The sequence below is a fragment of the Hyla sarda genome, chromosome 4 (assembly GCF_029499605.1).
Source record: "Hyla sarda isolate aHylSar1 chromosome 4, aHylSar1.hap1, whole genome shotgun sequence".
Lineage (NCBI taxonomy): Eukaryota > Metazoa > Chordata > Amphibia > Anura > Hylidae > Hyla > Hyla sarda.
The window spans coordinates 398,953,890-398,966,470 of NC_079192.1; the positions used below are offsets into that span (position 1 = coordinate 398,953,890).

The 12,581-nt window shown below is 41.4% G+C and overlaps 1 protein-coding gene across 5 annotated transcripts in view; it reads right to left on the reverse strand.

Moving 5' to 3' along the window:
* RFX4 (regulatory factor X4) overlaps positions 1 to 12,581 on the reverse strand; it is an 84,747-nt gene continuing 72,166 nt past the window's right edge. For 4 of the 5 annotated variants that reach the window (XM_056517310.1, XM_056517307.1, XM_056517306.1 and 1 more), the window contains exons 16-18: positions 4,953 to 5,112; positions 4,726 to 4,864; positions 1 to 2,774 (exon numbers count right to left, since the gene is read on the reverse strand). In XM_056517310.1, the coding sequence (XP_056373285.1) occupies positions 2,505 to 2,774; positions 4,726 to 4,864; positions 4,953 to 5,112 (569 nt within the window). In that variant the 3' untranslated portion in view covers positions 1 to 2,504. The remainder of the gene's footprint in view (positions 2,775 to 4,725; positions 4,865 to 4,952; positions 5,113 to 12,581) is intronic. The other variant, XM_056517308.1, reaches the window with a different exon arrangement.

Below are 12,581 nucleotides of genomic sequence, written 5' to 3' on the forward strand. Positions count from 1 at the left end.
TGGCAGCTCTATCTATCTCCCTTTTTTGGGATCTCCTCTAACTCATTCTTGAGCTTAAATGTAAAACTTGATTATTTTAACTTTACAGCCATCTGCTAAGATACAGGCATCACTTGTTTCATCTTCTTTTCATCTGTCTGCCTATGTCTGAAGCTCTAAGCATGATTCATATAATGTTCTGGTCACTGAGTTGTATATATTGGTTTAAAGGGTTTTCTTTGCTCCAAGACCAAAGCCACTTCCTCCAGGCTCTATATTGTCCAGTAAAGTTCCCCATGATGTCCCTATACGTTCTGTAGCCAATCACTGACCTCAAAATTTACATGCACCTGCACCGCTGAAGCCAGTATTTGGCCGCAGTTGGCCATGCTGAGTATATGGAGATGCCATTTGGCAATCTGAAGTGCCTGTGGATCAAGACTTGATGCTAATGGAGTCGTTTTTTTCCCATGCTCTTGCCTGCCCTCGAACAATGTGGTCAAAGAGAACTCCTTTTAGGTGGCTGTCAACCGTCTGCTATGATACCCTCATACACAAACATTTTTAGTTCAGCCAAATGCGCAGGTATCTTCAATAGGAGGAGGAGAGTAAGCTGTTGCCAAACATCTTTGGCAGTGGCTTTTAACCTATGCAAAATGACCTGGCATGTTAAAATTTAACCTACCTGATGCTTTTTTGCTCAACAATTAACATAGTACATGAACACCTATTGCACATTAGATTGCCGCATCATGTTGCCAAATTGGCAGGTTCAGCAGATTTTAGTTTAATGTGTATGGCCACCTTTATTGTGATTGTTTCCATATAATCCATACTAGTAGTGCAAAAACTGTCCATCATCCAGTCTCTGTACATATTAGAAAAAAGTCGTCCAAACCACTGATTTTGGCAGGACTTGACGAACATCTTATATGTATGAGGGCCTCCCAAATCTCATGCTACAGATAATCAGGGTAGAGAAGGATGAGGCATGTTGGATTTCAACTGCCCCATCCTTTTGGTCTTTGAGAGATAATCTACCACGAGATGGATCTGGCCATGAGTTACGTGTCCTCTCCCGTGGCTGAGCCAAACATTCATGTGTATGGAGGGATTAGGAGATATAGCTGTTTGGCCGACAGCCATCATGCGTGTGGTCAGCATTACATTATCATCATCCGACAGTAGGGTAAAAAGTGGGCCATATGGGTCTAAAGTGCTCAATTTGGCACACAGGATGTTCACAACATTTTGGATAATGCTTTATACAATATACAACAAAAATAATCATGTTTAGCAGGTTAACATGCTAAATGTTCAGTGTTGTATTTTTGTGTTCTATTAGTAGACATGCCAACTGAAGACTAAGGGCATATTCACACAGCTAAGTGCTGTATGTTTCCCCCCCGTCAACATTTTCCGCAAATACCATACAGTGTCAGCATCTGAAACCCTGCTTCCATAATCTTAATGGTAGGCAGAGAACTGCAGAGAAAAGAAGTAAAATGTCACTTATTTTCGGAAGCTCCCATTGACTGCTCCATCCCCCTCCACACACGTACTGCCCGCGGATCAGAGAGGGCTGTGGCGCAGATCTGCACATGGGTGTTAGTTATGCCCATGTGCGCAGGCCCTTAGAGGCTGCCATTCTCTTATAGCAAACATGTTTACAGCAGTTGTTTGGAGCTCCTAGGACCCAGTGCAAGATTTCTAATGCCCCCAACCATGACGTGCCATTTGGAGTACTGGTATAACACAAGGCCAGACACCACCTATAATTATGCCCTATCTATTGTTCCCACCCACAATCCACTTTGTCTTGATGAGGGTATTAAGATATAGGGCTAGAAGAAACATATATGGTATATTGTGTCTTCTCACAAACAGACTGTTGAACCATGATCTTTTTTGCTGTATACTTTACTGTATTTTTGCAAACAATTTACGGAAAGATGCAGAAACATCGATCAAAACTAGATACAGTTTAGGATTAAACCATGGTAAGGGGTTCTAATATAACCGATATTTGTTTCAGGCTTCTCAGGTGAATTGCTATAAGTGCCTTCTGAACACTTTAGTATGGACATATGTGAAGATGAAGACGTGTTACTGAAATAAAGGACAGATACCTCTCACCCGTCCTTCAGAAGTCCTTAGGCACCTGCCTTGTTGGACTGGCTGTGTCTCATTGCCACTATGGCACTATGTCTATTGTAAATAAATACAGAACGGTGGTCGACCAATGAAACTACAGCGTAGAACAAGGTTAGAACGGAAATCAATGACCGTCTGGAACTGGCACCACACAAAGTCAAATCAATGGAAATTATTAACATAGAAAAGGCACCAGTTGGCCCCACATAGTGCTCTACAGTATCAATAAATTCTCTTTTGCTACAAGAAACTTTTTTTTGTCCTCGGTACACATCCATTGTTCTCCAAATCTGTGCCCAATGTATTAATCCCCCTTTCGCAGAATCTCAGGAAAAAGTCTTCAAAGTTCCAACGTTCCCAAGCCGCAGTCTTCATTTAGCCCACCCCGTGCTAGCTTCTCCATTTATGTAGGCAAAGCCGGGAAAATGCTGCATGTGGTCATAGTCAGAGTTACGTCTTGTAGCCAGAGATGTGTACATGTCAGTAGAGCTTCCGTATCTGGTAGAGTGCATGGTTGGACTAGAATAACAAGAGTTGCTGGAGGCTACATCTTGCCATCGTGGGGTCACCTGGCTTGGATGGAGTCTTGGAGTACTGGTCATGAGGCAAGGTTCCATCCGTGTCTGGCTGTTGAATGGGTACTGCAATAAAATAAGAGAGAAAAATTAAATTATATGTGGCCATAGACCTGTATGACATGCTGGCAACACGATCATCTAGTTATAAAAAGGATCAGGGCTTTTGCACACTTTTTGAACATGGATTCTATTGTAGATTCTACAGAAATCTGCCTCCAAAGGCTGTCCGGGAATGCTGGGATTTTTTATTTTTTTCGTATTTTATACACATTTTGTTTATTTACATTTCTAAGGGCTACGCTTCTTGCAGACCGGATCTGGATCTCCATAGCCTCATCATAATCCGTGAGCATTGTGAATATGTCACTTGTCTCGGGTGTAAGAGGCCTTAGTCCTCATCGAATTGTGGAAAATAGACAATGTTTTATTTTTCCAGCTTCTCGGGCCACAGCTGCGAAAGTCAGAAGTTTAAAGGACAAGAAACTATGGTCTAAAAATAACACTAAATAATAGTAACTTGTGGCGTATAATAAATGCTATTATGACTGGAAGATGGAAAGTTTTGTCACCGTTGGGTCAACTAATTGAAAATGACTCATTACTTTTCTTGTCGTCTGGCCTCACTGAAGAGACCATTGAAAGACAATGTTTTAAGACCGTGTCACTGGCATGCGTCTGACCAACTCTCCAGTGAACTCTCCATTCAGCCCTTACAAGCCATGCCATCTGCACAGATGTTGGCATGTTGCTGCCTCGGTCACCTCTCACACTGTGCATCCGGTTTCATAAGGCGATATTTAGGCTCTGTGTTCCCAGTGGTCTTTGTTGACCATGAAGGCGATACTTGTGCTATTCTCGACAGGAAATTTCCATTTTTTCTGGTGCAACAAGCTCTAAGCTAGCAAACATTGTTAACCCCTTACTGTGAGCGGAATGTGAGCCAGTGTCAATAGGCTTATAGAAAGAGTTCGCTATGGTTATCCCACCAACCCAGTTACAAAACATTCAGTCAATGATTCCCAAAACATGTCACTTTTTCTGGTCCAGTGGGGTCTGTGCACAAGCAGCTGCACTGCACTAGATTTACCTTTGCCTGGTTACCCCTTTAAGGCATTTATATCCTTAAAGAGTATTCCCAAGGCAAAAAAAAAAAAATGTTTACTGCCAGAAAGTTATACAGATTTGTAAATTAATTCTATTTAAAAAACTTAATCCTTCCAGTACTTATCAGCTGCTGTATGAAGTTGTGTATTTCTTTCCAATCTGACCACAGTGCTCTCTGCTGACACCTCTGTCCATGTCAGGAAGTGACCAGAGCATGCTGGACAGTTCCTGACAGGGATAGAGGTTGCAGCAGAGAACACTGTGGAAAGAACTGCACAATTTTATCCAATATATACAGCAGCTAATAAGTACTAGAAAGCTTAAGATTTTAAATAGAAGTAATTTATAAATCTGTATGACTTTCTGGCAACTTTCTGGGTTGATTAGATTTTTTTCCCCTCTGGAGTACCCCTTTAATAACAGGAAAAGATCACAACACAGGTGTCAACCTGCACCAGGGATAGGGACACTAACTGCATATGTCGTTCCCCCCCCCAAAAGCATATCTCGTGCCACAGGGGGAAAGCTAGCAGTGTTACCACTGCAACCGAAGTTATTTTGGCACAGCATATTTTTATACATTTATACTGCAAAAATACTTATTTTTAAAGGTTCATTGTGTTTAAAAGTCAAACTTTGTGTGATTACACTGCGCATGTACCAACAACAAAACATAATAATATTTCAGCTTTGCCGTGTGGACTGGGACAAATTAGCAGGGGGTTTAATGACAAGATGCTTTAAAGTGCACCTGTCACCTGTTTTGTGGTAGTAAAACTTCTGACAGCCCTAAATAGCCACAATAAAGTGCATACATACCTGTGTTCTCGTTCATGCACTTTGCATGACCGAGAAAACACCATTTTAATGTCATGTTGATATTAATACTATGTCCAGTACTGGTACCAACCTGAGAGGGGCTTCTGTGATATGCTGTATAATGAAGTGGTGTGGTAATCCCAGATTCATGTGGTAGAGATGTATATTGGGATGCTATGGGATGTGGACTCTGGTTGCTGTAGGTTCCATAATTATAACTTCCTGTGTATCTGGAAATAAAATGTTAAAATAATGATTTATATCATAAATTATATGAGAGGCTTTTTTTTTTGTCATCAGTTTTCACATTCTGCTTACCCGTGCTCCTCCCGGTGTGGATAGACAGGTATCCTGTGCGTGACAGATGCGGGCATGTGGGGACTTCTCATACAGGGTAACTGCTGGGTATTCTCTCCTGGTCCATTGGCAGCTGTGGTGACAGTATAGGTCAGTGACCATGTGTATGACTGCATTGCACCTGTAAAAATGTAAGTAACGTTAACCATTCGAAGTAAGCAGGGGCGGGTCTAACTCTTTTGGTGCCCAAAGCAGGGGTTTCAGAATGGTGGTGTTCAGTATGATAGCTGTTAGAGGGACAATTGATCATTAAATAGTAACCTGCGTATCCTCTTTCTCAACAAGGAGATATAGTATTACTTAGCAGATGAATGGCTTTAGGAAAAGGGTTTTACCAGATAACATAAATAGGTCTAAATTGATCGGTAAATTGATAAAAAGGTCTAAATATCCACCATGTACATTCTTTGGTTTTACCCACTTGCCCTTGGTTACGACTAGGGATGTCCTGATACCATATTTTTAAGACCGAGTAAGAATATCAATTTTTTTTCCACATACAGATACCAATTACCCATTCTTTTTTAATCATAATTAGGATATGTCCCCAGTAGTAGTAGAAGCCTGCAGTAGTCAAGTAAGGAATCCTCCCTATTAGGTAGAAGCCCCCAGTAGTTTGGTAGGTAGAGAACTACCTCCTTTTAGGTAGAAGCCCCCAGAAGATAGTTTAGTAGGAAATCCTTCCTATTAGGTAGAAGCCCTCAGTAGGTGGGTAGGTAGGGAACCATCTCCTTTTAGATAGAAGCCCCCAGCAGTTAGGTAGTCAGGTATGTATGGAAGCTCTTATTAGGTAGATGCCCGCATTAAGTAGTTTTCTCCAATAAGTTCCCTCCAAAAGAAAATAATAAAAATTCCACTCACCTTCCCTCCTGCACTGAGACCTCTACTCCATTCTGTTAGTGGTGCAGGACCTTCTCCTTTGCTCTATTATCCAGAGTGGTGCAGGACCTGCCACACCATAAAATGACCTCATCGTGCTCAAACAATGAAGAGGCCTCAGCACAGGAATGGAAGAGAGGGATTTTTATTATTTTTAGGGTCTACAAGTATTGGGATGGATATCGGGGACATGTGCATGAGTACAAGTACACGTGCAATTGTCTGGTATTGTGTCAATACCAATGACACAATAGGGGATCCACTGAGAGGGTCAGGCATGCTCAGTTGAACTGCATATTGCTCTTAGTCTCTACTGTGTAGACAAGCAAGGAGGATTGTGGGAAAGTGTGTGCTCTGTTGACTCACGGGCAGACTTGGAAACTCTGAGCAGCAGGGAACAACATGGTTGGCTGGCACTGGCGGGGGATCGGCAACAGCTTAGTACATCTTATTTTTCCCTTTTCCCCCCACCCTTTAAAGTTTTAATTATAATACCCCTTTAACCAAGTCCATGGTCTACAGCGAGAGGGTCTTACACAGTACGACGTGATGCAACCTCATATTGCCAAAGTGCATGCAGTAAATATCAAATACAGCTACCGTATATACTCGAGTATAAGCCGACCCGAATATAAGCCGAGGCCCCTAATTTAACCCCCAAAAACCCAGGAAAAGTTATTGGCTCGACTATAAGCCTAGGGTGGGAAATACATCATCCCGCCCATGTCATCAACCCCCCCCTGTCATCATCCAGACCCCCGTCATTAACACCCCCATCATCATGACCCTGTCGTCATCACCCCCACCATCATCACCCTGTCATCATCACCCCGTCATCATCCCCCTCGTCATCATCCCCCTCGTCATCATCCCCCACCTTCATCATCACCGCCTTTCAATCCCTTCACCATCATACAGACCCCCCTTTAGTTATCTACTCACCTCCCCTCGGTGGGAAGGAAGGGTGAGCTGGTCCAGGGCCATCTATGCTGCAGGCACAGTCCGGTGTGGAGGGTTAATCGTTCCGGGCTGTCCATTTTCACCGGGAGGCCCTCTTCTCCCCTCCGGGTCGGCCCCGGCCTAGTGACGTTGCCTTGACGACGACACATAGGGACGTTCATGCGCAGAGACATCACGGACGTCTGCTGCTCACGGACATCCCTGTGCGTCGTCGTCAAGGCAACGTCACTAGGCCGGGGCCAGCCTGGAGCAGAGAAGAGGGCCTCCCGGTGAAGATGGACAGCCCGGAACGACGAACCCTCCTCGCCGGACGGTCCCTGCAGCATAGATGGCCCGGACCAGCTCACCCTTCCTTCCCACCGAGGGGAGGTGAGTAGAAAACTAAAGGGGGGTCTGGATGATGACGTAGGCCGCAGTGGTCTTCAACCTGCGGACCTCCAGATGTTTCAAAACTACAACTCCTAGCATGCCCGGACAGCCATCGGCTGTCCGGGCATGCTGGGAGTTGTAGTTTTGCAACATCTGGAGGTTCGCAGGTTGAAGACCACTGAGAAGGGATTGACAGGCGGAGAGTTCACTCGAGTATAAGCCGAGGGGGGCATTTTCAGCACGAAAAATCGTGCTGAAAAACTCGGCTTATACTGGAGTATATACGGTACATTATGACTCTATGGGGATCTAAAATAGTTGACTTTTTTTTGTGATCACAATATCAGCACTAAAAATGACTTATGAGTACATATGAGGCCCAATAATAGCAAAATCGCACAGCAGACATATGCAAAGTAAGATGATAGAGGACAGTTCATGCATGTTCTCATCCTGATTTTCTCCTTTTGTTAGCCTCCTGCGTATGGCTGGTACAAATGATGTGAATACTATATCACTGATCCTACTCTTATTATTTTGTATTTTGGTTAATTGTTAATTGCAAAAAATAAAATATTAAATATATATTTTTTCTTTAAGTCAATGCATGTGGCCATGTTGTAGGGATCCATAACATGGCACATATAGATTGTTATGGATCCATACTTTGTCTTTTTTTTTTCATATAGTAGATCGTGAATATACATTATTTATTTATAGTTACTTATATCTGTAATTTTTAATCTTGCAATTTTTGCGCTCGTTTTGTCCGCACAATGTAAAAATGACTGAGTAGTATCGGGCCACAGTTGAGCATCCACAGTATCAAGTGAAGACTATTGTTCCCTTCAGGAAGGATTTTGCTGTGCAGACCACCCAGCTAGTTTGCTCATTAGTATTTACTTATGTAAATGAGTGGCCAAAAAATGGCAAATGCCTCAAACAATGGGGGCAATAAGAGCAATCATTTGCATTCCTTTAAATACTTATGTATATACAGCCAACCAGAACAATCAGTGACACCGAAGCGCATGATGGATTTCTAATAAACACTTTGGAGGGGGGGGGGGGGGGTGCGGATTGGGTAATGATCGCCACTACTTTCTAATCACAGCTGAAGAAGCCCACAGTTCAACTAGTATGTTCTCTGGAGTTAAGTGAAAGATAATGTAAATCCAAACATGCATTTTTTTTGCACAGATTTAAAAAAAAAAAAAAAAAAAAAAAAAACACTTAATTATGGTAAAAAAACAAACAAAACTAAATTAAAAGGAAAACTTTTTCTTTTATGGTTCTACTTTTCTTCTACACTAGAATACACTAGAATATTTTGGTTTTAGTTGGACAATATCTATCTATGCAATCTCTCTTCTATCTATCTACCTATGTATCTACCTCATATCAATCTATCTATTGTATATCTCCTCCATCTATATATCTATCTCATATCTATCTTTCTATCTATCTATCTCATATCTATCTCATATCTATCTATCTCATATCTATCTATATATCTAAGGAGAAGTATTGCTGCAGCACACAGTAGTAAACTTATAGTGTTTTATTCCATCCAACAAGCAATGTTTCAGCCGCCCGTGCGGCCTTTTTCAAGCTTGAAAAAGGCCGCACGGCCGGCTGAAACGTTGCTTGTTGGATGGAATAAAACACTTTGAGTTTACTACTGTGTGCTGCAGCAATACTTCTCCTTGGGCTTACTGTGGGCCTTGACCAGGCCTTAATGGACTGCGTGCACCTACTTACCTGCGAATACTGAGGTGCTGCTCCACTTGGACATTTTTTCTGTATCTATATCTATCTATCTCATATCTATCTATTTATCTCATATCTATCTATCTATCTATCTCATATCTATCTATCTTATATCGATCTATCTCATATCTATCTATCTATCTCATATCTATCTATCTATCTCATATCTATCTATCTTATATCTATCTATCTATATATCTCATATCTATCTATCTATCTCATATCTATCTCATATCTATCTATCTATCTCATATCTATCTATCTATCTATCTGTCTATCTATCTGTCTCATATTTATCTATCTATCTCATATCTATCTATCTATCTTATATCTATCTATCTATCTCATATCTATCTATCTCATATCTATCTATCTATCTCATATCTATCTATCTTATATCTATCTATCTATCTGTCTCATATTTATATATCTATATACTTCTCTTTGGTGGATTCATCTTAACAGGGAGTGATTTCAGTGTGCACCATGTAATGCTCTATTTCCCCTGCGGTGGCGCTGTATAAATGTGCTGTGCAACTGTTGATCCATGTTTACAGTTGTGGTCAATAGGTCTTCTACATGGTGTATCACCCTCTATTACTTTCTTAATTAACTCTAACAAAAATAATCAATTACTACTATGTGCAGTTTAAGGGGCAGTTCCATAAAATTGACCCTTTGGTGGACTCTGTTTGTCCACGTATTACATGGTTGGCCCCTCTCCTGCGGCTTGTTGGCACGTGTTCCATGCACTGTCTATATGAATGTTGGAGATACCCAAGTACAGCACTTGTGTATCTCCGGATTTCCCATAGAGAATGCAGGTCGACATGCCACTCCAAGGAAAGACAAAGCTTATTTTTATCTTCGCAATCAATTTTTAATTTTTCACAACTATAGAGTTTTATGCCTTTTAATGTATTTGTTGCTTTGGTGTCCATATCTTACAAATTGCAATGTACACTAGCTCTGAGCTGGAGATGATTCTGTCTACAGCATAAGAAATTTTTGGGCCCTCCTCCTCCACTACGCTTTAAGCACCTTTTTAAAATATGCCAGATATAGCACAAAAATACAAAAAAACAAAAAAAAAATCACTTTTGTACGTCACTTTTCTTTTCTTTCTAGAGAAGTTAAAGGGGTACTCCTTTGCTCAGCATTTGGAACAAATTGATCGGAATGCTGGAGCCTGCGTCGGGAGCTCGTGATGTCATAGCCCCGCCCCTCATGACGTCACGTCCCACCCCCTCAATTCAAGTCTATGGAAGGGGGCGTGACAGCCGTCACGCCCCCTTCCATAGACTTGCATTGAGGGGGCAGGGCGTGACATCATGAGGGGGCGAGGCTATGATGTCACGAGCTCCCAGCGCCGGTTCCAGCGTTCGGAACAGTTTGTTCCAAATGCTGAGCAAAGGAGTACCCCTTTAAGGTATTCCCAACTATGACTGTAGAATCAGACTACACAAGATTTGTTTGTAGTCTGTCACCATGGAAATGCATAAGAATTGTGTAAACAAAACAGTATAAGTCACAACCTATCTGCCGAATCTTGATCTCTAAATCCCTGTTTCCACCTGTTTTAGGTCAGAGTTTGAAATAGCTTGAAGGCAATAGATCTTTATATGTTTTTTTTTTTTTTTTTTTACTGTAATCAATCTCTCCAAAATGTATATACTTGTAATCTTTGTGCAATAATCAATATTCTAATCATGTTGATATTTTGCATCCTCAGTTTTAAATTTTAGATATAGTATTATATTAGAATATTATCTAATTATTTTTGTTATTTTGCCTCCAGATGTACGCCCTTTTTTTTATTTTTAGTTAGATTATTACATTAGAATATTATCTCATTATTATTGTTATTTTTATATATATTATATCTGTTACTTTTATATAGATCTACTTGCTTTTATTCCATACTCCCACACAGTGTACACAGCTTTAGCCCCTTTCAAAATCCATTAAGGTACTTAAATACAGATCGTAGATTGAAAGGTTTAACTTTGTCCTTTCAGGTCAGGCCCGGCCTCTTTGCAGTGTTTTTTTTTATTTTTTATAATGTTTGACTGTAGGTCACCACTTCTGAGTCCTTAAACATTTCACTGGAGGGTAAACTTGCCGGGAGTACCCAAACAAATAGCTCCCGAGTGTGAGAATGGCCTAGTGTTTTAGGCCGTAAAGTAAAGGCTCCATTGGAAGCCAGCAAGATAGATGAGCTGAATAGAAGCTGTGCGCATTTGTAATGGGCAACAATGTCCCATCATAAGTTGTAGGCCGGGCATTGACCAGAAAGGCATACATCACAGCTCTATAAACAGCCAACTTAACAATACAGACATCCGTGGAATGTAAAGCAGAATCCTTTTGCCCAAGGGAAAGGATCGGGACAATAAAGGTGGCCTCATACTGGTGAATAGGGGGTTTACATAGTAAATTGTAAAACGTTTAAACTGCATCACTTTACCAGAATCTTACCAGTTGTTCTGGGATTATAGTTATGTTCGCTCAAAGTTTTTATTTTTTTATGTTTGTTAAAGGAAGTGCAGCATTGAGGAATCCCATTGATTTTAATAGAACAGATTGCATAATGAATGACCCCTTTGTCATCCACTTGTATTCAATCCTCTGGAAAATTTCTGTCTTAAAAAAAACAACTGAAGGGTGAAGCCAAATATTTATAGATTGCGACCACATCAAGTCCATAGGGATCACTTGATGCTCTGGAACCACTATGCAAAATTTGTAACAATTATATTGCATTATTCGGTCTCCTCCTATGCCCTCTGGGGCTCCATGGCTGCGTGCTACCTTTACACCCTCTATAGTTACGCCCCTTATGGTGACCTCACTTTCTGTGGCAGCTATATCATGATTTGTCAAGTTTTAAAGTCAGAATATATGTGGGCTCTGAGGGCACACTGGGCATTGATCATGTGTCCATTGGCGGTACATGGCGATTAGGGGAGAAGATGCCTTTATGATCAATGTATTTAGCCACCAACATAAGGTAAGTATTCATCGGTGTCAGTCTTCATCATGATCCCACCAGTCATATGGCTGATTCCATTCAGATAGATCCTCTCATCCAGTGGTCTTTTCCACCATAATCCCAGTAACTCTCAGTAATTTCAAAGTTTCCATTGGAATTGTTGGGTTTTCCATGTAATACATGGTGGCCAAGCTCTTGTAGCAGCTCTCCACTCTGGCTAATAGATGATGGGTTTCCCCTTCATAATCTCTAAATTCTCTAATAGGGTACTTAGAATATTATTTCAACCAGACAACCCCAGTCAACAGCTCTCTCTAGATCCCCCCCGTATACTTCACTTGGCTTGGCCATGCATGCATTCTAAATAGGGAGAAGGGAGAACATAGTTGGTAGACTCGTCTGGCTGTGGCTTATCTCCCAGACAACAAAAGGTTTGGACAATTTAAATCCAACATGCCCAATCCTTCTCTGCTCTCGGGGAAGAGTTGGGAACCACCATTCCCATAGATGGTCATCCAGTCCTGGTGAAATTGATTCCTGACTCTCCCTGCTGGCAGATGTCTGGGAAGAGTGGGGAACCACCATACATATTAGATATTTGGCCAGTCCCACCAACATTC